The sequence below is a fragment of the Meriones unguiculatus genome, chromosome 19 (assembly GCF_030254825.1).
Source record: "Meriones unguiculatus strain TT.TT164.6M chromosome 19, Bangor_MerUng_6.1, whole genome shotgun sequence".
NCBI classification, from domain to species: Eukaryota; Metazoa; Chordata; class Mammalia; order Rodentia; family Muridae; genus Meriones; species Meriones unguiculatus.
In genome coordinates, this window is record NC_083366.1 from 20,426,785 (window position 1) to 20,454,275 (window position 27,491).

At 40.7% G+C, this 27,491-nt stretch overlaps 1 protein-coding gene across 2 annotated transcripts; it reads right to left on the minus strand.

Moving 5' to 3' along the window:
• Nucleotides 1-5,206: 5,206 nt before the first annotated feature.
• On the minus strand, nucleotides 5,207-27,432 carry Atp5f1c (ATP synthase F1 subunit gamma). 2 transcript variants are annotated; one of them, XM_021631832.2, is made up of 10 exons: nucleotides 27,268-27,432; nucleotides 16,455-16,489; nucleotides 15,629-15,760; nucleotides 11,898-12,102; nucleotides 11,292-11,435; nucleotides 11,138-11,202; nucleotides 9,024-9,179; nucleotides 8,558-8,654; nucleotides 5,976-6,012; nucleotides 5,207-5,340 (listed from the first exon to the last, which is right to left on the minus strand). In XM_021631832.2, the coding sequence occupies exons 1-9, from the start codon at nucleotides 27,321-27,323 to the stop codon at nucleotides 6,006-6,008; spliced, it is 897 nt and encodes a 298-aa protein (XP_021487507.1). In that variant the 5' UTR covers nucleotides 27,324-27,432; the 3' UTR covers nucleotides 5,207-5,340; nucleotides 5,976-6,005. The 2 variants fall into 2 exon arrangements, with proteins under 2 accessions (XP_021487507.1, XP_021487508.1); XM_021631833.2 differs by lacking the exon at nucleotides 27,268-27,432 and adding an exon at nucleotides 25,817-25,975.
• Nucleotides 27,433-27,491: the final 59 nt, after the last annotated feature.

The following is a 27,491-nucleotide window of genomic DNA, read 5'->3' on the forward strand; positions in this document are numbered from 1 at the left end:
TATCTACCTGTTGAGAACCTGATAAAGCGGTTCCAAAGAAGAGCTACTGAGCTAACGTATGTGCAGCATCCTCAGAGACTGTACCCCATCCTCAAACAAGTATTTCCTATAAGCTTTCCTTTAGTGGTTCCTACAAAAGGCATAACAACAATCTGCCAGTGTAACAGCTTCAGGAGGTATAGGACATAAACAGTGGATTTTTTTTATCCGTCGCCTTTCCCGAACACCTGCTGTTGTAAAGTAGGTCCTTGGGGATGGTTACAGCATGACATGGGACACCAATTGTGGTTTAACTAAGAAAGTCCCATAGGGTCATATGTTTGAATAAATGGTCCCCAGTTGGTGAACTGTTCTGGGAAGATTAGGAGGTGTGGCATTGTTGGAAGAGTTATGTCACTGGGTGTAGGCTTTAAGATTTCAAAATGCTATTCCCAGTTAGCATTCTCTCTCTCTGCCTCAAGCTTGTGGGTCAGATGTAAGCTCTTAGCTACTGCTCCAGTGTTGTGTCTGCCTGCCTGCTGCCACACCCACAGCCATGATTATCATGCACATCCCTTGTTTCTCTTTCATTCTTAAAGGAACAGCTAGTCCAGTGAACCAGGACCCTATCCTTGTAACCATTTAATATTAACACTTTATTCATTTGAATTTGTGTGTGTACATGAGCACATGTGTATACCTGATATATTATGTTTGGAGATTAGAGAACTTTTGGGAATCAGTTCTTGCCTAAATTTGGATACCAGGGATCAAACTCAAGCCTTCAGGTTTGGCTGTTAGGGCTCAACATTACCTCTTTCTTATCTCAGCCAAGTGTGCACGCCTTTATCTCAACACTTGGGTGGCAGAGGCAGGTGGACCCATGAGTTCAAGGCCAGTGAAACTGCCTCAAAGCAAACACCTAAACCAAAAGGCCTCAGCTCCAAACCCAGCCACATTCTGAGGTATATCCGAGGGTGAAGTTCCATAATCATACTAGGGGGGCTAGCTCAGTTCAGCACAGAAAATGAGCTCTAGTTTCTGTTGCAAGAAAGTGCCCTAGAGATTGTGCAACACTCTTGCTCCTAAGAAAGATGCTTTCACAGCCAGACAGTGACATGGTATAGTCCCATTCTACTCATCTACCTCATAAGCATCCATCCATGAAAGCTTGGTCTTTTCTCCCCAACCCCCACCTCCATCAGCATGGACTGTGATGTGACCATTGTTCTTGGTGAAGAAGCACTGGTGAGCATTAACAAAGGCAGGGGGGTGGTGGCTGGCATCCTTTCTCAGGTAGCTTGCTTGTGCCCTGTGGGCCCTCGTCATGAATTCTGGATTCAGTCTTATTGATAGTGTGAGGGGGAAAAGAAAAAAAAAATCTTTGAAAGATTCTATATAATTCCTGGCTGTTCTGGCAGTCACTACATAGACCTTGCCAGCCTCAAACTCCCTGTGCCTCTGACCCACCACAACCAACTTAGTGTTGAAAGTTTTGACTTGGTAGTCTTATCACACCCAGCTTGTGGTGGACAGTACTGGCTTTTTATAGTTAGTTGCTATTTCACCTGCAGATGCCTCATCTCTGTTCTAGCCCAGCGGCATGGAGGTGTTTCTCCAAGGGTGCAAGATCCTGGACAATACATACTATGGCCTTCCTTCAGAATCCCAGGGCTTTGCATTGTGGTTTACACTTTAAGACCTGCCATAAATTCCATAGGTTTACTACACCTCTCAGGTGCTTCTGACACTACAGTCTACTATGGTACTTGGCCCTTGATAGACGCCTGAAGTTATGCAGACCTTTCCCTATAGTGGACCTTACCTCAAACTTGGCAGCTGTTTATGCCATCAGTATGTAGTTCAGAGAAAACTCCTCTAAGTATGACACATTCAAGGCTGTACAAGCCATCCAGCGTGGTGCTTCCCTCCTCACACTGAAAGTCCCAATCCTTTACTTACCTGACTTTGTAGATGTACCCCTGTGAGTCAGACCATAAGATCCCTAATATAATCTTACTCATACGGCAAACCCAAGTCTTCATAGACTCCATTTCTTCCTGTCCCTCTCCCCGTGTTATAATCTTGGAGGCCAGCGGAACCTGTTGATCTCATCTCACTGATAATCATCCAATATCTACCCAGTACTGAGCATAGTCAATAATCACTAAATAAGGCCTTTTGCAACAACTTACCTTCCTATAAAGCGGGGCAGTCTACAACTCTTAATGTACTAAATTGAAACACTCACTTTTTTTGAGTCTCATATTGTAGCCCTGGCTGGCCTGAAACTTGCTATGTAGACTGGCATTGAACTCAGAGACCCTGCTCTCTCTGCACACAGAATGCTGGGACTAACCATGCCTGACTGAATTGTATACTTTGGGTAAGTTTTATGGCATATGACTTGTATCTCAGTAAAGCTATTTTCAAACAGAAGTTTGGAAGCAGGAACTCTCTTCTCTCATCTATCCTCTTATATATGTGGTACATATGATGCTCCACTTGCTAGACACCAAGCTATAAACCTAGCATATTAGCACATGATGTTAAGGGCAACAGCACTCAAATGTCTGTAAACAACTTAAAACATGGATGTAAAGACTTCTGAGCCTCAGTCCCCATCACTTTCAGTAGCTGATGAAAAGAGCAGATAAAATGACAAAACCTTATATTGAGATAAACAATGCTCAGCTAGACATTATCCTAGTGCTTGGTAAGGCTGGGGCAGCAGGATCAAGAGTTCCAGGCCAGCCCAGGCTATATAGTAAGTTCCAAGATAGCCTGGTTTAGAATCAGACTATTTCAAAACAACCGAAGGGGTCTGGAGAGATGGCTCACTGGTTCTTCTTGTGGAGTACCCTGGTACAATTACTGGCACTAATTACCAGGACAGCAATCTAAACTCTCCTCACTCTACTAAAACTGTAGACAATGTCACAAGGACTAAGAAAGCTGGAGGGAACAAGAGGAAAATGCCAACAATTCTCAAGCTGGGCTTTGACCCTATGTAACAGCCCCTCTCTGGCCCTAGGAAAATCAGGTTTGTTTTCTGTGAAAAACATCAGGTCATGAGAGTTCTGCTTGTGCAGGTGCTGGCCAGGAGAGTAAGACTTTACTGTGGTTGTGATCTTAGGTGTTTCTCTATCGCTCACCCTACCTTGATGCTAACCTCAAAGCTTTCACTCTCAGGGAATTAGAATTTGCTAGATATGGGTAGTGTCCCAGTAAACAATCCAACTACTTCATGGCTACCAATACAAGTGCATAGATTTTATTTTTCTAGTGATTTATTATATGGGCTTTTATATGTATGTCTCCATACCAGAAGGCAGCACTGGATACCATGGGACTACAGTTGTAGATGATTGTGAGCAACCTCATAGGTGCTGAGGAACTGAACTCAGAACCTTTGGAAGAGCAGCCAGTGCTCTTAACTGCTTGGTCATCTTTTTCAGTCCCAAGTATATAAATTACTAAACCTGAAGGGTAGACACACCAAGGATTTCCAAGCCTCTGGAACAAGAGCTGCCAGGTAAAACAGGGCCAAGTTACTAAGCATCTTTTTAAAGAATTGTACAAACAAAAATGAACAGGCACCTAACATGGCCCAGAGGACCCAAGATATTTACCTACCATATGGCCCTTTATGAAAGTTGCCAAGCCTTTGGAACAGAACTAGACACTATGCAGATAAAACAAGTTGAATTATTAATATTTAAAATTAATGTTTTAAGGAATTAGAAGAATGCTCATGAGAGAAATGAATACAGTATATAAGATTTACTGCATTCTGAGCATATACAAAGACAGAGGAAAATGTACAAAGGGGTGAATATATAAAGAAAGGGGGGATTGCAAAATCAATGTTAAGAAACGGCTTCCAGAAAGCAGACAGATGGCAGAAAGGAGGAATGCATCAATACAGTGGGGTGGGTGAGAATACCTGTCCTCTACCATAGGTCTTTTTCCTCGCTTCCCCAGCTGGAACTTAGTGTTCAATGCAGCACACATAACCAGGGGTCATCATTCAAACCATCGTTCACAATCATCAGGATAGAAACTTAAATGTTTTCAGGAAGGCTCAGTATTGAGGGCGTAAGACTGTGTGTTCCCCTGCACTAAACATACAGCTTTCAGAAGAAAAATGCCACAAAATTAATTAGGGCAACCAATACTTAATCATACCTGGGGAAAGAAACTGCTAAATGTGTGTGCTACTAAAATAGAAGTTACAAGAAATGAGGCCTTGTTCAGGAAGTCCCAGGAATCTCCAAGGTGCTAGGCACTACAGACCACTGTGGAAACTGGAATAAGTAAACGCAGGAAGACAGCATATTTTCCTCTCCTGAGGAAAATATTTTAGTTTCAAATATGTATGTGTATACACACACACACATAGGCCATGAAAGTAAAAGAGGGACTGAGTGGAGGAGGAAGTCTCATGGGGGGAAGAAACAGAGTAATGGGAGAGACAACTGTGTATGATGAGAACAGGAGCTTTTCGGGGGGTAGAACACTAGGGACTGAACAAAAGCAAGGTACAGTGATACCTGTATGAAAACCTCAGTGAAATTGTTTTGTGCACTAAATAAAAACAGAGAACCCATGCAAAAACTCTTCGCAAGAACTATTAAGAAATAAGTGCATAAGCTTGAAGTTCTTCAAATACTTTGTTTTCCCAAAAACTAAATTATCAAGCCAACATAGTACATGGACTAACTTTAGGAATTCAAATTTTATGGCACAAGTATGCAGGTTCTCTAGGACACCAGAATATTGATCAGATCCCTAGAGCTGGAGTTACTGGGCACCAAATTCAGGTTCCTTGGAAGAGCAGAAAGCATTCTTAATATTAAGCTATCTCCCTAGCCCTTCAGATCTTAACGGTCATCTATATGAAACATACCTGCCTTCTCAATGCATGTAAATGTTATTTTAAAGCTATTGAAACTATATGTGTCTGAAACTTTGCAGGACTTTTATGAGAAACAGTAAGTTCCCCCACTAGCATTCTAATTGCAATTTCCCAGAGGTCTCTGAAACTGGCCTGCAGGTATTACTGCCTTGGTCCCAGAGCTCTAGGCTACTGAAGTTTGGCAGAAAACTGTAACTCAGATCTTCTAAACTTACCTTCACTAAAGAGCTTCAGCAGCACAACATTACTATTTTTAACCAATTGGTACTATTTCCTTTTGAAAACCACAAATATTAATAATGAGACTGATTTTCTCAGTGTAAGTTGTTTATTGTAAGATAATTTACAAACATCTTGCTGTCTTGTAACTCAGCAGACCAAGTTTCTTTTGACAAAGACAGCAATCAGTTAAAATCAGCTTGCTGTGGGTTTCCCTTCTTTACCTGAAAAACAGTATAGAACAAATGGGAGTCAAACAAGATTCCTTGTGGGAAATAAGGAAGAACACATTCTTAAATGGGGTACACAGAACTGCATTTACACAGTAAGATGCAAGTAGTTCTCCAATTCTGGTCTACGGAACTCTCTGGGATTTATGAGGGCAAACTGGTTTCATAATAATGCTATTTCATCCTCATTCCCACTCAAATAAATGACTGTTTCTCCAGAGGCTATGCATAACACCACAAAACAAAGAGGAGACTCTCCTATAAACCAGACATTAGGAATTCTAGACCATAAGGTTTGAGAATCACTGCTCTCACTAACCTACACTTAATTACTCTACAATACTTTAATTTCTCTAAGCCTAACGTTATTTTCTTATAGACACACTGTCTACAACACATTCAATGTACAGTAACACTGTAAAAGGCTCACTAACAGCACCCACACTTAGTTCCTTCCGCCTTATCTGGTACTGGCCCAACCACACCCACAAGTTGGCTGCACTAGAACTACCCCTGTCAAGTAATTTCATTACTGCTAACTTGTAATGCTGACTAGAAACTGCTAACTTTGGCGATAGCTGGCTAGGTTTCTTAGCTGAAGGCTTAGGGGAAGACTGTGTGAACTTTACCTCTTATCTGAGGATGCAACTTGATTTTCATTAATCCCTGGTTATTATATTAGAAGGGAAAAGAGCACAAAACAGGCAGGTTAAAAGCAATCCATGCTAGTTAACTACAGGACATTTCTTTACATGTTACCCTGAGCATACAGGATAAAATCTTTAAAAACAACAATGACATAAAATGTCAGATTCCAACGTAGTCAGAGGTAGCAAAAAAACATTCATACAAATAGGCAAGACAACATATAATTTTCCAAATTTAAAAAATAATATACATTGAAGACATTTTAAGCTGACAATGTAAATACGATTTATCCATGCTTTTCATTTTATCACTTAAATAGACAATGTTTGTATTAAATTTTGAACCACAATCCCTGATAGGTTACAGAGCATGCAGATTCATTCAAAAAAGTAATTCACTGTTGAGACTGCACAAGTAACTTTTAAGATGGGATTTAAATTATTGAGAATGTGAAAATACATTTTCAATTAAGATTACTTTTTCTAAATTCTCAGCTTAATGTCCCAATCTTCATTTTCCTTGATTTTGCTAGTTTTCAAGACAGGGTTTCTCTGTATAGCCTTGGCTGTCCTGGACTTGCTCTGTAGACCAGGCTGACCTTGATCACACAGAGATCCACCTGCCTCTGCCGCCTCAAGAGCTGGGCTTACAGGCGTGCACTACCATGCCCAGCTTGGTTTCTTACCTTCTTAAAGAAAGAAAAGGAAAAAAAAAAAAAGCCTCATCTTCAACTGTGAAGAATTTAAATCCTCACAGTTCACATCCCCTTTTCAGAAGCAAGAAAGAACTATGTTCCCTGAATCCCATACTGTTCTCAGACTTTGAGAAGTCGGTTCTTTCCCCCAAGCCATGCCATACTTAAAATTCAAAAATGTCAGCTTAGCATTTGGCAAAAAGTCAAAATGACTTAATCCTAGTATTACTCTCATGTCATTGGAGACAAAATCCCAGGAGTCAGGACAGAGTACATTAACCATGTTTATAAATTGAGCATAAAGACGCTATATTCTGTGATACTAATAAGGGAATGATGACCAGCCTGGGAGATGGGTCAGTCCCAACAAAGCTATCTTCAGAAACCAAAACAGTTGAGGAACAGGATGCTCGGGATGGCAAGGCTGACAAAGTCAAGTTGCAACTTCTATCATATGCCACTGGCTTAATCATTTCTCAGACTCCACCCCTCCAAGGCTTAAGGAGGACAGTGATCAATACAAAGTCAATCCCTGATAAAATGGCACAAGTACTAAGACAAAGTGAAGGCAAATGCTAAAAGATGCCTCACTCAAACGACAAAGGTTAGTTTTCTGGAAGTTTCTCCTCTAGTGTCAGATGAAGAAAGAATGGAGTAATCAGAAGAGATGAACTGAGCCCAAGCAAAACCCAGCGTACCTCCTTGGAGGTGAGAAACAACATGTGTTTAAAGATCAAGGTAGCTGAGGGCCAAGCAAGTAAATAACTGTACAGGATTCTATTGGAAAAAGTGCTAATAGCCAGAAATACAGGATCATACACAACACACTAGATTATTTTTTACAGGACAATTTTGTGAAAAGCCTTAAGGAAGTATTTTAGGCCTTGTGGGCTATACTGTCCTTTTATAACCTTTTACAACATGGCCCGGACCACAGTTTCCCCGCCTCATAATTCTGCATTGCCTTCTTTAACTCCGGTCTCCTCTGTCAAGATAGTGAATTTTCTGAAAACAAACACTGCCTATAGTACATCTTGCGAGTCTGGCACCTACAAATTCCAGCTATTGCCAGGCCAGGCTATGACCTCAGCTCCTGAGGAGATGCAGAGAGAAGGTAGCTTGAGACTAAGGGTTTGAGACCAGCTTGGACAACATACTAAACCCCCATCTCCAGCCAACCACAGCAAACCCTCTTATACTTTAGGAGATGACCATAACCTATAGTAAGTGGTGTGAAAAAAGATTGGGGAAAAAAAAAAAAAAAAGAGTAAAGAGAGATTTGGAAGGTAAAATTCAGAGAACTTGGTGACCAGTCAGGAGGCGGTTAGGATTCAGTGACCAAAGGCAACATACTCCACACTATCACAAGTGCCTTGTGCTGGCGAACTGCACACAATTCATGTCCAGTTTAATTTCCTAACAATCTAGACATTTTCTGGAGGAAAGTAGTATGCTATTTTATGGTACCAATTTAGGACATTTGATAATTTAAAATTCTCATCACTCAGTAATTAATAAGATTATGGAAAACCAGACCTAAAACCAGTCTTGTAACTCAGAAAGTTTGGCTTATAAAGACAGACTTTGAAATTGATACTGAACTATTCATAGCTCTGTTCCTAATACTTTAGGAAGTCAAAGCTGCACACATACTTATATCTCAAGATGGGATATTCAACTTGAATGTTTCAGCTCAGACAATCAGAATATACAAGGGACCCCCCTTTCATCCAGATTTGATGAACGGACACAAGAGGCTGTAACAAGTCTTTCTGGTTTTCACAAAACAGAAAACTCATGCAAACAGAGGCTCACTGAACCACATGCAGAGCTAACAAAACCTTCAAGGCACCCAGCTATATTACTTACAAAGCAGCAGCCCCAGAGATGATTTCAATCAACTCCTTTGTGATGACAGCCTGGCGGGTACGATTGAATGTCAATGTCAATTTGTCAATCATTTCAGCTGTAAACAAAAGGGATAGACAACAAAATAAAAAACTAGGAAAGAGTAATTTCTGCTTAACTGAAGAGCCCCTGCTGCATTTTGGATCCCCAAACTGGCCTCTCGGCCTAGTAAGAATTTATCAAGTTATTTTTTTACCTTTCCCACAAGCTACTTTCACAGTCTTTGCAAATTCTCTACTTATCAAGTAAGATAGACATCTCAACAAGACAAAATATTGGTATCATTTTTTGGTGCTCCTCTGAGCAGCATTCACAACCCTGCTTCAGCAGAGACGCAGTTGGGCTCTAGGTGTTCCTGAAGCTCTGTCTAATCCCATGTTTCCAGGTACAGGCTAACAATGTGCTGTAGCATAGTATCAAGGCTTACAAGCATTCTTGCTGGCGTTGTCCATGGCTGTCATCCTGGCACTTTGCTCGCTGGTGGTGGACTCTTTCAGAGAGTAGTAGATGATGTTGGCCAGATTATATTCCTGGTAATTCTGCAGCACATCACTATCAATGTCATCATAAATACTCATGCTCTCTGTTAAAAACAAAACAAAACAGAAGTTTCGTTGAAGAATATAGATGAAGACCTAAGAACTTTTATAATTATAGAAATCAGCCTGAGTTAAATGAGTCTATCTATTTCCATAAAAGATTATCAGCAAAATATGTGTCAGTAGGTATTTAGCATTTTACTTCAGAGTTAACGTTAATGTTAAGGAGCTGGCATTAGAATAAACACTAAACCAGGTGGTAGCAGCACACATCTTTTAATTCTAGCAATCAGGAGGCAGAGGCAGGTAGATTTCTTTAGTTCAAGGCCAGCCTGGTCTACTGAGTGGGTGCCAGGACAGCCAATGCTATTACAGAGAAACACTGTCTCAGAAAAAAACAAAACAAAACCCCAAATGTCAATATGTTAACATATTATAATATTTGTTTTAATAGATATCTTTACTAGTTATCTTAGAAATAACTCTTCCTTGTATTTATTACATTTCATCTTTTGCGGTTTACATTTGTTTACTTTCTTTTGGGGGGGTTCTGTATAATTGTTCTGTTTTTTTTTTCCTTTTAGACTTTGGGTCTTGCTGAATATTACAATATTATATTGATAATAGTAATAAATAAAATAAGCACCTAATTTCAGTTATGAGGTTGGGGATTCAACTCAATGGTAGAACATTTGCCTAACAAGTGCAAGGACCTTGGTTCAGTCCTCAGCTATGGGTGTAGAGTGTAGGGTGTTGGGTTTCACCATTATAAAGCCTTCTAAAGAGTAACTAGCCAAGCGTTTGTCACATATATAGCACTCCATATTTTTTCAATTAAAAAAAGGACTGAATCTAATAATGTTAAAAAAATTCACTCCAATCATTAGATATTAAAGAAATATGAATGTCAGTCCGACAGTGAGAGAAAAGGACTTCCTAACATGAGGACTAGAAGAGCTAGAAACTGACATGAATTTTGGATTAATGTAGACATTTACCAGAACATTTCAAATTCATTCATAAGTGCTGAAATAGTACTGTGTTACAACAAATCTCAGATGGTATTGACTTTAACTCCTATTTTGTGCATTATTGAAAAACAAAAAACCCACAGTGGGTGTCACACATAGGAAGCAGAAGCAGGGACTGTGCATTTGGAGTCCAGCCTGGGAACACCCAAACTCTAAAAGGAAAAAAGAAAAACAACAAATATATACAACCCCCACCCAAAAGTAAACAAATGTAAAATTCAAAAGATGAAATATAATAAATATGAGTTAGAGTTATTTCTAAGATGTGTTACAGAGTAAAGATGACTATCTAACAATATGATGACAGGTTCAATCAGTCACAAATGAGTTTTGAGCATTTTTAAATCTCTAACCTAGATATCTGATGGCACAGTAGTTGCTGGCAAACAGCATAAAGCCAATTTTTACCAAAGCTTTTCATCATCAAAAACAGGAGTATGCTTAATGATATTTGCTCAATAAATCGAAGAGTGGACCTGCTGGTGTCTACAACTTGATTAAGGGTCCTGGAAAGCACTACTGGTGCTGCTGCCTTTTCTTTCTTTCCCTCCTCCTTTCTCTCTATTTTTATCTTATGTGTATGAGTGTTTTGCACACTTGCCTGATGTCCACAGCGCCAGAAGAGGGTTACAAGTAAAATGAAAGTCAACTGTGAGCTGGCAAGAGGATGTTGGGAATGAAGCCCACATCCTTTGCAAGAGTAGCAGGTGCTCTTAACCAGTGAGCTGTCTCCCCAGTCCCTGTCCAGTGATTCTTTCAACAGCCTAATACAGGGGAGGCAGTGTACACTTATGATCCTAACTACCTGGGAGGCTGAGCAGGAAGATGAAAATCTGAGACAAGCCTGGGCTACAGACTAACTCCATTTCAGACTTTAAGAGCAACAAAACAACCCCAAAAGCACCAGCTTTCCTTAGTGTAGAGGTCTCCTGACCCAACGCGTGTGACATTGCCATGGGAAAGCAGCTTACCAGCAGAGGCAATAGTATTCAGAGAGAAGATGGGCTTTTCTTCTGTCTTGTAAGAGATAACAGACCTGAAATGACAGACATCAGTGAATAGCAAAATAATTTCTAAACTAAGCAGACATTCACATGAAAGAACTTGAATTCTAAATGTTCTTACTTGAACCGATTAAAAATGATAGAGCCTTCATCAAATTCATATCCAGAATTTAGCAATTCAAGGGCAATGACTGATGCATCTCCAAAAGTAGGAGGCTTTCGTCCCACATCTTTGAACGACACCAAAAACTGGTCAGAGTGAGTCCTGGAGATCACAAAAAAATAGGTTAACGAGATAGCGTTGAAAGAAAATAGGAGAGAGTTAGCAAGGGCCACGTTTTTGTGGGGATGTGGGTGGTAGACTGCCTGAGTCAAGGTATTCTACACACCATGACTGCTCCTTTAAGGGCACCTGCAAAGAACCAAGGACAAGCCAGGCCTTTCTATTTATATTCCTTCTGTCCAATCTGAATGGCCACTGTTCCTTTTTAACATTTCCAGGCTGTGACAAATCTAAGGGTTCCTTTCTTAGCTTAATGCCAATAACTCTTGCAATTTTCCTTGTATTACACAGACGGTATCAAGTAGTGTACAAACATGCACAGGCACAACGTAAAAAGCAACACACAGGATACACCAATATATCATGAAAAAAACCTCTCTATTACAGAGACTTCCATTCATTCATGTTTCCCACTCTTCTGAATGTGAACACCATCTCACTTACCTAAAAAGTATGCCCCTGATTTTTTCACCAATTCCAACAATCATAACTTCTTTTCCAGCTGCTGTGAGGGTAGCCACCTCATTCTTCATCTGTTTAGCCACTGAGGAATGAATAGCACCACAAAGTCCTCGATCTGAGGACACACCAATAAGGAGGTGTTTCTTCTTATCCTCAGGTCCCTTAATATCAGCCTTCTCATATAGAGCTAAAAACAAAACAGGAAGAGTATTGAAATAAAATTTATAGGAAATGTAGCGATAATCTCTAATTTCAACTGTGTACTTTTCTTAAGTGGCTCCTGATGAGTATAATCAGGGGCATTTGTATACTTCTATGTACAACCAGGAAAGACAGCACAAAGGTGGACAGCTTTTTAAAATACTGTCTAAAATGCCTAGATACAACCAAAAGAAGGACAGATCACAAAGTACCTGCTTAACTAAGCACTGGATTTCTATACAATGTAAATTCCCAGCACACAAACAAAACAGTAGTAAGCAAGTATTTATCAAGCCTCTCGTGTAATCTGTACTTCATCAAGCTCTTGTCTTACAAAATTTGTTGATATAGAAGTTATGGGTGCAAATATATTTTTGGCATTACTTTACCAACTTTTCTGGTCTGGTTTTCCAAGAGGTAGAAGCAAAGAAGAAAATTAAGCAGGATTTAAAATACGTAGATCGTACTAGATGAGTTACCTGAGACAGAAAACAAGAAGTTGAGGGGCTGAAAAGCCAGGCCCAGGGGTGGCTTTCACTAGCTGGCTGCTGCCAGGGCTGCAGGTTCATCTTCACAGCCACCATATTCACTCACCTTAAGAAAACCATTTCTGTTTTCACTATAGAGCAGGAATCTCACATTTTTATACCTAAGTGTCCCCTCCCTAAGCTTAAAGAAAGAACACGAAAGACTGAGCAATAGGCACCAATCGTAACCTACTATCATCTTCACTTTCAAAGTCCAGGGAGTGTGAAGATCACATACACCTCTTTTAGATTTCATTACAGCATAGTATAAACGCCTGTCCCAATTTTGAGATATTTAAATGAATGTCCATTTACTGTCTGGAAGTGAGGATGCTTCAGCTTAATCACCTCAGAAGCTGCCAGGAGCATCTGTTCTAACTGCTCCATCACAGTTACCCATGAGATGTCTCGGGCCAGGAGGAAAGAACTGTGTGTTAGAGACATGGAGGAAGTATTCCTTATATTTTCTCTTATTAGCAAGAAACAACCATTTAAGTGACTCCCCTCTTCATAGAAAGAAGATAAAAATTTGAAAAGAACTCCTTTCTTTCTGAGTATTAACTTTGTTTCAATTCTGATTGAGCAAACTAGTAGAGAAATGAAGTGCTTAAATGTGTATAGGGCCAGAGGTGTAGCTCAAGCACTACGAGAGTATAGTAGGAGGCCCTGGGTTCCATCCTACAAAGATGAAATTGTTCAGTGAAAGCCTACCTCAAGAACACGGTAGAGATTTGACTGAAGAAAACATCTGACATCCACCTCTGGCTTCTACATATACACAGTATACATACACTTATGCATGTGACAGACCTGGATGGCAGGGCGATAAGAGTCCTAGAAGATAGCCCTGTTTGAGCCCTGTTTGTACAGTCCAAGATACTACTGTAAAATCTTGGCCCAGCATACATAATGCCTTAGTTCTTTAATCAAAAGCCAGTCCTAAGAAGGAACAGGGATCCTGAGCAATCTCAAAGGAGTTAGGTACAAGGTCATCAAAGAAACTGTAAGTGGATCTTGCTGGGTCTGGCTTGTGACCATCAGAACACCCTTTATACTTAAATGTCCTTTAGACTGGAGGAAGATTGCTCTTGTCACATCAGACATTGAGGCACAGGCTGGAGATGGCTCAGTGGTAAACAGCACTTGGTGCTCTCGCAGCAAACCTGAGTTTGGTTACCAGACCCCACGGCATCAGGCAGCTCACAACCACCTATAACTCCAGTTCCAGGGGATCTGACACCCTCTTCTAGCCTCTGTTGTCACTTTACACACACAAAATTAAAAATCATAAAAGCAGAGCATTCCCCATACAGATGCCTTAATAAAAAAGGTTATTGTTTACAATGTTTTTTATATCCTCATTGTGGACGTTCCTAGATGATTCTGAGAGAAATATCCAAAAGAAGGGAAGATATTTCTCTTTGGAAGAGTTCCCTTCACCCTCCTTTAATAACTCTATCTTGGCTCTTATCTCTGTAATATGCTACCCACCTAAAAAACATTTCTTTAAAATCCACAATGGAAAAGCCACTGTTATACTGCCCTCATGGGCAGCCTACTTCAATCTCTAATAAATTGCTCTTTATATTTTCTGTCTCTTTACTGAATTCTTTTCCTTCAAGATGAAGAAAACCGAGAACCCTATAACATAATGACAGGAGAAATAAAGTACAGGAAGTGATATGAAAAGATACCACTGGAAATAAGATGGTTTGAGAGGCCTGTAGACAAGTGGAAACCTGCATAAAGCAAACAAAGGAATGAAACAGCAGCACCATGGGCAGGGAGATGGAGCAGGAACAGAGCAGTGTAAAGGCTTGAGGGCCACTGACAACTGCATTCTAGTAAAGAGCCCTGCAGGAGGCACAGAATGAAGACAGTCACAGGTAATTACTGCAGCCCTGGTGAAAAGACTAGAAGAGAGCAGAAGTAAGGCACCAGCTAGAAGGCTGGAAAGACTGAGCAACAGGCACCAATCATAACATACTATCATCTTCACTTTCAAATTTGAAAACTTTTCACAGTAAGTTAAGAATTCTTTGACGTTGACTTCATTTAGTGCAAGACAGCATGATAATGCAAAACTCTGGATGATGTAATTAGAGTTAGGATAAGAAACGTCCTACCACTTAATTTTGCTTATCTCTAGGCAAATTAATAACCAAATCAGTACAAACTCATATAAACACAAAGTCCAAGTTCTTAAAAATGCCATGCCAATTTCCTCTATAGGAAAAGGAATCAAGAACAGATTACATAAAGTTACAATTGAGTCCCTATTGCCCTGTCTGCTTTCCTTATCCCCACCCTGCTGTCCTAACAGCATACAAGGTTATTGACAGGAAGAATACTATTTCCCAGTCGTTCACATAGTAGTGTAATAAACTAGTTTAGGCTGTTAACTTTAAAGTTAACAGTTATGGACAGTGCTAATACACAGGCTTTGTGGCAAAACATACAGAGGGCTCTTGTTCACTCATGTGACCCTAAGCAAGTCCCCAGACTCTGGTGTACTGAAATTACATGTACGTGTAAATCACATACATGAAAACATAAGCACATGTAAAGTGCCCAGGAAAGGAACCTGGTTTGGTTTCTACTGATACAACAATACAACAGGGACTCAAATCAACTTGTGGAGGAAAGATTTTATTTTATTTTGTACTTCCAAGCAACAGTTTGGCTCACCTCAGGGAGCCAACACATGGACCTGGAGGTAAGAACTGAAACAGAAGCCACAGGGGATCATTGCTTACTGGCTTTCTCTGCTTACTTTATACAGCTGAGGTCTTCCTGCCCAGGGATGGCCTACATCAATTAGCAGTCAAAATACCACACAATATGCCCACAGGCCAATCTCATGGAGCGAATTTCTCAGTTGGGATTCCCTCTTCCCACATATATCTAAGTTTTGACAAAACTACCTAGCATAGATCACTACGAGCAAGCACATCATCTCTGCAAGCCACACTCTTCCTGACTCACCCAAGGAGCCTGTTCCATACACCCGAGCTGGCTTCAGCTCCCGCTCAGCCCGGGCATACTTTGCAGCTGCCACCATCTTCATAGACTTGGTAATTTTCTGGATGTTTTTGATGGACTTCAGTCTCCTGGTAACTAAAAAAATTAAGTGTCATGTTAGACAAAGGAGGCACAGTACAATTTCATCGGTGAATTCAGAGGTCTTAAGTGCCAAGCTGAATAATTAGCACTTAGCCCAGAGACAAGCAGCTGAAATTAAACTAATTTAAATGTGCCAACTAGTCCCAGCCAAGGAGCAAGATTGATTCCTTAAACATGGAAATGAACATTACACACACATACAGTATTAAATTGGACAAAAACGACTTTACCTACTTAATTCATACCAATATTTTTAGTTGCTTTATACAAACACACTGAAGGAGTATAGATTTTCTGGTTACATCGTCGTTATTATGCAGATAAGGACCAACACTCTTCCATGTTATCTCATATGGGCTTTCAAAAAAATCTAACACATACAATGTAAACTAATTTGTCAACTCTGAAAATGATACAGTGGGCCAACAAAGCATATATTATGCATATTTACTATATATGTACATATTTACTGTTATTTGTGTGGGCACGCATGGGTGAGTACCACAGTGTGCATATAGATATCAGGAGACAACTTGTAGGAGTTGGTTCTTTTTCCACTGAGGTCTTAAGTGTGATGGCTAGAATCTTTTATCTGCTAAGCCATGTTGCCTGCCCAACTTGTATGTTTTAGAAATTATTTCTATTTGTCAAAATTTAGTTTGCATATGGAGAGAAACAACATACTTACTATCTTTTAAAGTTGCCATGTTTCGAACTTGGATCCTGAGGATAAAGAGTTAAAAATATTTCAGTTCTTTTGTTCTAAAGTAGCTTTGCTACACAAGAATCATCAGTTAATGCTTACCTTACTACATTATACAAATTATCAAATACAGGACTTTGTGAATAGAAACGTTTACACATTTGCATTCCAGTACTAATACCAAGCCCTAAAGCAATGACATCATGATGGCTCCCACCAACACCGGGATTTCCACTTCCACACCTCTGCTTACTACATTTCCAAGTCAATAAAGTCTTTCCCACTGATAACCTGTCTAATTACACTTAAATTTCAGAACTGAAATGCAACCTGACTCCTATTGTACAATTAAAATTCTCCTGATGGCCAACTGGCAGGCAAAGTGAATGGAATTTTATGTAAGAAGTGGGAAATAGCAAGAGCTGGAGAGGACAGAAACTCCACAAGGAGAGCAACAGAACAAGAAAATTTGAACACAGGGAACTTCCCAAAGACTCATACTCCAACCAAGGACTATTCATGGAGATAATCTAGAACCCCTGCACAGATGTAGCCCATGGCAGTTTAGTGTCCAAGAGGGTTACATAGCAATGGGAAGAGGGACTGCTTCTGACATAAACTGATTGGCCTGCTCTTTGATCACCTCCCCCTGAGGGAGCAGCAGCCTTACCAGGCCACAGAAGACAATGCAGCCATTCCTGATGTGATCTGATAGACTAAGATCAGAAGGAAGGAGAAGAGAACCTCCTCTATCAGTGGATGTGGGGAGAAGCATGCATGCAGAAAGGGGAGGTAGGGTGGGAGCGGGAGGGGGAGGAGGGAAGGGCTTATGGGGGGATACAAAATGAATAAAGTGTAATTAATAATAATAAAGTTTTCATAAAAAAATATTCTCAAGCCAAGCCAGGAACAGTGCTGCATGTCTTTAATCTCAGCACTTGGGAGGCAGAGGCAGGTGTAGTTCTGTGAATTCAAGGCCATCCTGGTCTACAAAGCAAGCTACAGGACAGCCAAGGCTGCACAGAGAAATCCTGTCTTAAAAACAAAACAAAACCAACATTAACAATAATTATACGTGACCACAAGTTTGTTAGCACATTTATTTTAATTTGGAGATTGAGGACAATTTTTATTATTTCAATAAACATTTCCTAAATAGTTTTTACATTTGGAGCTAGTGAATAGATCATGTTCTCTGAACATTATTTTGGGCAAAATCCACAAAAACTCAATTTACAGAAAATGTAATCAAATATTTGTTAAGTCTTTAAAACTAAAGTATACACACACACAAAAATGATAACACTTAAAGGAAATGTTCAATAAAACAGATCTCAATCCTAGGTGGAAACATAGCATATTATTAAATTACCACTCATAGCGTGGCATGGTGGTGTATACCTTTAATCCTAGCAAGGCAGAGGCAGGTAGATCTATCTGAGTTGGAGGCCAGCCTGGTCTACAAAGCAAGTTCTAGGACAGCCAGGGCTACACAGAGAAACCTTGTCTCAAAAAACCAAAAAGGAAAAACAAAATTCTAATATTTGGATTCATACACATTATTAATATTGGGAATTAAAGCTACACTAAAACAACAACAAAACACCCAGTCAGTAAGTTTGTGCAGAGAGGACCCAAGGAAGGCAACCGAATACAGTTCTGAGGGACAATGTCTTGTTTAGGGAGCAATAAAAGATAGTCATGGGGAAATGAGGGCCAGAGGCTGTGTTGAAATATTAAAAGTTAATATCTTTAATATTTTTTCTTATAGACAAGGCCTAGGAGTTTTAAACATACAAATATATACCTGCATGTGCACATAAAACATGAAAACGGATGGTTACTTAAAGCAAGAGAGGTGATAAGCAGTGAATAAGATATGAATAAGATAAAAGGCATGGAATGCCACCATGAAACCCACTCTTAGCACACTACCTAAAACCATCTCTAAAAACCTCCAATAATTAACTTAAAGAGTTGCCTCCAAAGCTGGGCGTGGTGACCCACACTTTTAATCCTAGTGCTCAGGGAGGTAGGAGCAAGTGGCCCTCTGTGAGTTTGAGGCCAGCCAGGCCCAGGACAGCCAAAGCTACACAGAGAAACCTTGTTTTTAAAAACCAAGAGTTGGCTCTAAGCCATCAGCATTCTGAGAGGTACAGACTGGCATGTTCCTGGCATGTTTGTTTGTCCATGTTGATAGACCACTCACAATAAAGCCTTCTTGTTTCCATTAAAGTATTTTCTCTCTTTTAAATATTAACTTCTGCCCTCATGGGAGTGGGCAGAGAACCACAAAGCAAAGCTATAAACTACATGGACCCCTCCTCAACCTACACCTAGAATTTGTTCCAGAGTTGACTTTTTGGAGCTTTTATTAGCATATATTAAATATACACAATAATAGTTCTCATTATGACATTACATACATGTATGTAATATGTTTTGATCGCTATAAGCCTACATTATCCTCTTGTTCCCTTTACACACTCCCTCTTCCCAGTCTTCCTTCTACTCCATGTCTTTTCTCCCTACCTCTGTTTTTGTGAACAAATGAGTTTAAGTAGGGTTCCTTAAAAGAGTAGGAGTGAGAGGCTATTTACAATGCCAAGGGCAACTTAACAGTGCCGGCACCACTGGGAGAAAACAAACAAACAAACAAACATGTTTCTTCCTCCCTCAGCAACTCTTGTCTACAGATCTACAACTCTTGTCAACAGTTGTCTACAAATCCTCAGGAAGGGGCAGGGTCTGTGAGCCCCTACCACCTGACAACTATTACGTGCCAATAGTCTCACCCAAGGAGGGAGGTGCACCTCTCCCCTCCAGAAGAATGTTGAAGGACTCAATCTTGGGTAGGTTATCACAGCTCCCATACAAAGAGTGCCACAGCCCATGCCACGATGGATTCTACACATTTTCTATCCCTCAGGGATGATCCCTGAGCTTTGGAAGGAGTGACACTAATATCCCACTTAGGGCTGAGCATTCCATAGCCCTGTCTTCCCAGCACTCTAAGCAGCTGTGAATCTCAGCTGTTAGCTCTGACCATGGCTGGCAGCAGCACTCATCTACAGGAATAAATCCAAGTATTTAGGAGGTGGCCTGGCAGGCACACCATATCCACTTAGCAAGACAGTAGCAGCAGCTTTCCTATTAAAGCTTATGACCAGGTTTACGGTACGAGAGGTGAATCCCCTGGCACAGAAGAAGCCTAGAATTCAGTCAGAAAGTAGGTGGCTAAGGAAGAGATGTTTATAAGCCCAAAAATTAGATTTCGGATGGCAATCCCCAGCATGAAATGAGGAGGGGTTGGACTCTGGCATGTGGTGTAGGCAAAGCAAATAGGAGACAACACATGAGCACATACTTAGAGAAAGGGCAGCAGGAAGGCTGACCTCTGGAGCTCTAAGTAAGGATCTAAGTGGACTCTATGATCATAACCAACACAGAAGAGCAGGTAAGCTACCTGGAGAAACTGATTTTGAGTAAGATATAGCCAGAAAGAGTAGGGGGCTAGCTAGAAATGTCTGGTAGGAAACAAGCAGTACTGAGAGTTCAGATACAAATCTGAAAACCACTGGTAGAGGTGGTAGTTGATTGAAAAAAACTAAAAACAACCAAATAATAGCAGGCAAAAGTAGAGGTGGAAGAAAACTTTCTAATTCTACAAAGAAAATATTAGCCTAACACTGAAACTAGATAAATACACTACAAGAAATAAAAACAGAGTGACACCTTTCATAAATGCAGGCACAAAAATATATAAAAAGAACTCTACACCATGACCAGGTAGAATTTATTTCAATTATGTAAAGCTCAGTTATGTTCTGAAAGCAGGTTTTTGTATTAATCCCAAGTGTGGGAAATGGGACTGCCTTAGTTTGTCCAAAACTGATGATTGTCTCCTGCAGCTTGGAGAGGGGCATGGTCTTTCCCAGCAGAGGTTTGTGGAATTCTGAGGACTCTGAGACAGAATAAATACTAAAGCTCAGAGAGGGGCTTCAAAAAGACGAATGGGAGGAGAAAGAAGGCTGTTTGTCTTGCTGTTTGCCTTTTGAGATGGATTGCTGGATATCCTGACGAGACTGGTATAGCCCCAAAGAAGCCAATGAGACTAATCAGAAACCAAGTCTAAAAAGGTCTACATCCCTCCTAACCTTCTTTTTCTCTTGCTTAGTGTTGGGGCGTTGGTGGAAGGAAAGAGGCATAAGGACCCCCAAAAAGTAGTTAAAAAACTAGCACCTACACAGTTACGTAATACTGATTTACTATATAAAAATAAGACTCATCATACCAAAAGCTTAAAGAAAAATTAATAGATGCAGAAGCACAAAACATAATCTAACAGCAATTCATAACAAAGCCTTTGAAAACCAGAGCAGACAACTTCCTTAAGTAAAACTATGACTTTATGATGAGAAACTAGAAGCTTTTCCCCAAACCTGGGAACAACCCAAGAAGTCCCTCTTAACCCTCTCACTCATCACACTGAAAGTTATAGCAAATGTTAAGAACAGAATGAAAATCTCATCTCCATAGGTGGAGCAACTGTCTATTTAGAAATTCTCAAATAATCAGAGGGAAGAAAAAAAAAATACCTCAGTGGCTAAGAGCAATTGTTGTATAAGAATAAGGACCTAACTTCACAGGGGTAAAGCCCATGAGGCTTCAACCCTACACAAAACTAGAGGCAACTGAGGAAAGCTGGGAGAAGGAGAGATGGCCCCAGGGAAGAGCACACCAATTGGTTGTCCAGTGCCTAATGGTCAGCCCTGAAAACATACACAAATAACATTAGATAAACTCAACAAGTTATAGTTAGGAATATGTATGTATATACTATAGGGTAAAAGGGCCAGAGAAAGAACGCCTTGATCCTGACTTGACCCCAAGCCCAAGATGGGGGGTAGGGGGTGTCAAAAAACAGAGTCCCACCAATCCTCACCCTGGAAATCTCCACCCCAGCCCATCCCCAAGAAACCCTATATAAAGTTTGCCTTCTATTCAGGTGAGGCTTACCTGAGCAGAGGCAGCCACCCTCCTTGGGTTTTTCCCTTAAAGTAAATCTGTGTGAGGTTTGTTGTGCAGCGAGACTTCTGTGGTATTCTTTGGCTCCTGACTGCCAGCGTACCTCTCAGAGCAAAGCTGTGACACTTTGGATGCAGAAACTTCCCCCCTACCTGAGCAGAGCTGTTACAATAGTTACACCTTTACCAGCAACAGAGGGATCAGAGCCCTAACAGTTTTCTTCAAAGCTGCAACACTTACATATACAAACACATATATGTTTGCAATAACAACAACAAAAGAATGAGGGGCTGAGTTTGAATCACTAGCACCTACATAGGGTGTCTGCATCAGGGGAAAGGTAATAGGAGAGTCACTGGGGCTTGTTGGCTCCAAGTTCAAAGAACCTGTTTTAAAACCACCACAACACCTCATATCCTCCTCTGCCCTATATGCACATGAAATGAGTGTGCATTCCCCAGCCTTAACATACAGTTAGTACAACACACATACACACACCTAGAAGTAAGTTAATGTACAAAAAAGCTAGTAGCTTTTATATGTACCCTCAGCAACCAGAGAGTAGTTTCTGGGCCCTTTTTAGATACTAAATCCTTCGTGTTCAAGTCTCATACATGAAGAGTAATAATACGCTCACTCTTCAGACGAAGTCACAAAAAAGGATGGCCAATCATACCAGCACAAACAGTTTGGCTATGAAGAAAACTATAAAATAGTTTTAATTTTTTTATGAGTGTTTTACAATAAAAACACTCCAAAAATGGAAGAAGGTATGCATGTAAGGTCTGCATGAGGAAAGCCAAAATATTGAGAAAAAAAATCCTAAAAATTTAAATACAGATTCCATAAATGAAGACTTCACAGCTAATAAATGATTCGTGGCTATAAACAACACTGCCCAAAATCAATTCTCCTCTACTTGATATATAAACTTAACATAATCCCAAACACAAGTTACTCTGGACATGAATAAATTGATCTTAAAATTTCTACAGGAATGCAAATGATCCAGGGTCACTAAATAATACTGAAGAAGAAACAGAAGAAACGAGCCAAGTTTCTGACTTGACACTTGTATAAAGTTACAGTAGTTAACGCTGCTTGATGGACAAAGAGCTGGGCAGTGAGACATCCACACACAAAAATATTAATTTAAACAATGATCCTACTTCTATAACAAAGTGACCATAGACCTAAGTGGAAAAGGCAAAACCATAAAGCTTCTGGAAGATAAAGAACATTATAAACTTCTTAAAATCTCTTACAATTTATGTTTAGGTGTATAAGGAATTTGCCTGCGCATGTCTGTGTATCATGACTGTGCAGTGCCTGCAGAGGCTAAAGGAGGACATCAGATCCTCTGGGACTGGAGTTACAGATAGCTGTGAGCCATCATGTAAAAGTGCTGGGAATTGAACCCAGGTCCTTGGGAAGAGCAGTCAGCACACTTAATCTATAAGCCATTTCTCCAACCACTAAACTCTAAATACAAAAGACAAAAACAAAACAAAACAAAAAAACATTTATTCATGTACACATGCCATATGAATGACAAGACACACATGTCAACTTGAGATCCTAATGGTAGGAGAGAGCCAATTCTTCACTAGACAAACTCAGGTCATCAAACGTGGTGGCAAGTGCCTTTACCCTCTGAGCCACCATGATGGTTCTAAAATGTGAAAATGGATAAAACTCAGAAAATGATTGGACTTTAACAGATGAACCACAGGATCATATCATATCACTCTAATACATGATGTTAAGCACAAAGGGCAATGGTCCAGATGGATGGGTAGGGATATGAACTGACCATACTAAATGTTCAGCATCATACAAACCTAAAACCACATTGGAAAATGTGCTTCTTTTTTTAAATTATAACTTTCAAATGCAGGTTACAGAATGATGTATGCTTTGTGTCTTAGTTTTGCTATTAGACATTAAGTATAAGAACAGTGTAGGTCATAACACCAAAACAGTTGTCAATAAAGAGTCAATTTCTTGGCATATAAACTGGGGGATGCAGCTCTGTAGTACAGCATTTGCCTGTCATTTAAGGCCCTGGGCTCAGTCCCTAGCACTAGAAAAGTTAAAAGCCAGATGACACACACCACCACCACCAACAACAAAAACTTTTGACTACACAGTTTAATACTGGTATTACTCAGCCATAGAGGAAGAAAATCAAACAAATAAAAAAAATAGACTATATAGAAAATATTAGGTTTGTTTGTAAAAATATAGAAAAGATCGAAGCTGGAAGATGTGACAAACTATTTCAGCATAACAGCTACACAGAGACCATTCTATTAATCCCTTCTAGAAGTAGCACAGCAAAAGTAACACTGAGCTGTTTTTTTCTTTCCTCAATGCTCTAGATTTAGTTAGCAAGTGTGGTTTTAGACACATGCTTCAATTTAACTGACATGAGTGGCTCATAATGGAATAGTGTATGGAACAATTCTGAACTGCATAACACAACTTGGACAACACAACATTTTTGTTTTTATATTCTGAGTGTGTGGTATGGTGAGGCAGAAGTGCTCATGGTTCACCTTCACTTAGCTCAAGGTGACTGTCTATACTAAACTTTACTTTTAAGAACAATCTGAACATTTAACGGCCATGAGGTACTTGACCACTTAAAAATATTATTATGAGAGAAAATATAAATATAGGGTACAGTCTCAAGGATAGAGGTCAAAGGACAGCTTTTGGGAGTTGGTTCTCTCCCTCAGTTGTGGGTCTAGCGAATTGGATTCAGGATGTCAAGCTTGTATCCTTTGGGCCATCTTGCCATCTCCATTTCCTGAGCTTTGGGATAGCTTGCTCTACTCAATTTCACACTGCAAAGAGTTTGCAATGAGGATAGTCTCAATCACTGCACCATGGCCTGACTCATCCTTTGGAGACTATTACAGAACCCTGCAATTTCCAAACACAGAAGCAAGTGGACTGTGGGTAAAGCTGCAGTGTCTCCTTTGAGGGTATCGTGTTTTTTGATGCCTTCAAGTCTTCAAACAGGAGTGAGTCAGGAATGATGCCTAGGAAACCATTAACAACCTGGAAGGTTTTTAAGGAGTATGTAATGCTGCGTAGTACAGAAATTAAGGAAAACACCTAACATTAGCTAACTCGCAAGAAATAGTTTGAAGTTCATCAAATTCTGTACTCTACAGATCTCTCTTCCCTAACTCCATCATTTCCTCCTTTGACAGGCAGAACAGCCTTTTTATGTATTGTATGTACAGTGCTTATAAACCTGTTTTCATGGTTTAAATTCATGTATTTGATCCAAACCAGCAGTTCTTCCACTGTGCAACACTTTAGAGCACTGCCTATTTCAAAGGTAGAACTGTGGGTGGGAGGGGGGCAGACTCTAGGTAATTTTCCCAATGACACACAGCCAGGCGAAGTGGTGGTGTCAGGACTCAAACCCAGCTCCCGAGTCCACCTGATAGAGCACTCCCTGCTGCTACCCAGGTACATTTACCAGAAGATAATATACTTCGGATGAAATCTGCCTTCCCACTCTTCATTTATGACCACTGGTACTCACTATACAGCAGCTCCATTTTAGGGATTCTTGAACACTAAAAAAATTAAAATATATTTTTCCCTCTAAATTAAATATGGGAAGTAAAGTCAGGAACCCCCTTTCTCCATTCTTCTCTGAAAGCTAACATCAACAGAACCAAGACAAGGCTTCTCCGTGGTTCTGTGAGTGCAAAGGCACATTTCTCCTCTTCACAATCTTTGTAGAATGTTAAACCTTGAGATTTTTTAACATTTATATTCTGTGTATGAGTATTTTTGCCTGCATGTATATATGTGTACTGTATGTACAGAGGCTGATGCCTGTGGATGTGGAGTTATGGATGGTATGTATGGATGCTGCAAACCAAACAAAGGTCCTCTGCAAGAGCCAACAAATGCTTGTAACTGCAGAACCATTTCTCTAGCCCTGGAAGCCTTAATATCTTAATTTCTGATTTCAAAGACAACTAAAATGGAAAAAACAAGACCTAAAGATGGAAAGACATCAGGCACCAAGAGCAATGAAATATTTGCAAAGGGAAAGGAATATAGTCAATATAACACTGATGCTCCCTGAATCTTTAGTCTACTCATTGAAAACCAACATTCCATAAAGGCTAAAATTGGCCTTCATTTGCTCATTCCAGTTTAGGTTCCCAGCACTAGTTACCTAAGACCAAGAGCTCTTAATGTAAAAGCAATACTACCAAACTATCTTCAAATGATCTCACCAGTGTTCCATAAAAAGTTACGTCTAGAGTTTTATGTAAAATATTTACCTTGAATTAACATCGAGCACAGCAAACGCAAAGGATGGAAAACAGCTGATGTTTGCTGAGCACCACCGGATGCCAAGAACTTTCCCAGGAAGCTCACAGACCCTTCACGTTTCAGCGGAGCCAACTGGTGCACGGCAGGCACTCCACAATGTCTACAGGCTGACTGACACAACTGAAAATTTTACTGCAGTGACTTCCCACACAAGTAAACCAGCCTGACTTCCAAGATTAATCTATCACCCACACACACACACCCATCAACACACAGGGTTTCTTTGGAACTCCCTTTGTAGACCAGGCTGCCTTGGAACTCACAGAGATCTACCTGCCTCTGCCTCTCCAGTGCTAGGATTAAAGGTGTGCACCACTATCATCCTGCCAACATTCTTTATGTACATAGTTCACATCATATTTAATTCCTCACAACTTTGGAGCCTTGGCATATAACTTCTTTGCTTAATCAAAGAACTATTTCATTTAATTCTTGGTAGTTCCATAAACTAGGCTACAAACCCTAGTTTAGTGTTGGGGCGCCTTAACAATCCTCTATACTGTAAAATCAAGAAATAGCTAAACACCGCCTATAGTTAATAATCTCCTTAGCACCAATTCTTCTGGCTTCAAAGCAGTCCATCTGTAAGCCACATTTTATCTGTCCATCCCTAGGCATTCTAATACGCATTTTTTGTTTGCCCAGGAAATTAATGTTATAAGTCGTCAAACCTTATGGCATTTCTTTATCGCATGGCAGTTAACAAACATCACTTTATTAAGGCCTGTGTGTGTGTGCCCTTCTCCCCTCCTACCGAGGGACCTTGGAACAGTTTTATGACCTTGCAGGGATACTACTTCAACATGAGGGTATGATGACAGTGCTAGATGTCTTTCTCATCGACCGATTTTTGAAGTTCCTTCAGCAACAAGGTGACCTGCAAGTCCAAGAGGGCTTCGTTTCTCCAGTACCCAGCAAAAAAGCCAAATACACAGTGGGGGCCTGACCAAAGAGCTCAAGGAAGCGATCACATTTTAAAAGGACACGCCGCTCAGGCCGTCAAAGACAAAAGTTACAACTTAACTTTCCCTAGGCTTTTTCTTGGCTCTCCCCTTCACCTTGAGGACCATTCTAAAAGCTTTGCAAGGCGTGCTCCTGGGTGTGTAACGGAAGTATGGAGCTTATCGAAACCCGGGTAGCTCCAACGCTCAATCAGACTCCCGTCCCGGTCCTGAGGTCCCAGATGGCCGTTCCAGTCTCCTGGGACCAAACCGTGACCTTGTTCCCTTTGACCCACGCCCGGGCTCTGTCAATCGCCCTCCCAGGTCTGCAGACTTTCCTGCGGCCGGGTCGGGACATGCAGGAGCGGGGGCCTTCCTCAGCCTGCAGCGAGCATGCAGCCCCATCCCTCCTGTCTTGCAGCAGCCCGAGCCCCACATCTCTCCCAAGGTAGTCATACCATTGCGGTTGCACGGCGCAGGCCGACAGCCCGACAACACTCGCCCGCGAGAACATGGCGGAACCTTGAAGGTCGGGCAGACGGGGCTCACTGCGCGTGCGCGAGAGCTCCGGCGGCACCAGCCCGCTTTGCCGGCGTCTTCGGTCTCGCTAAATCTCGTGAGCGCCAGAGCCGCGAGTACCCCGCCCCCGCCCCACTTCCTGCTGTCAGTTTTGGTCCCGCCC

Excerpts from the sequence above, each read along its gene's own strand:
- Atp5f1c (XM_021631832.2), bottom strand. The coding sequence starts at position 27,323 with ATGTTCTCGCGGGCGAGTGTTGTCGGGCTGTCGGCCTGCGCCGTGCAA. Across the intron at positions 11,203-11,291 it reads ATCATTTTTAATCGGTTCAA|GTCTGTTATCTCTTACAAGA; the intron begins GTAAGAACATTT and ends CTGTCATTTCAG. Across the intron at positions 8,655-9,023 it reads CAACGCCAGCAAGAATGCTT|CTGAAATGATTGACAAATTG; the intron begins GTAAGCCTTGAT and ends TTTTGTTTACAG.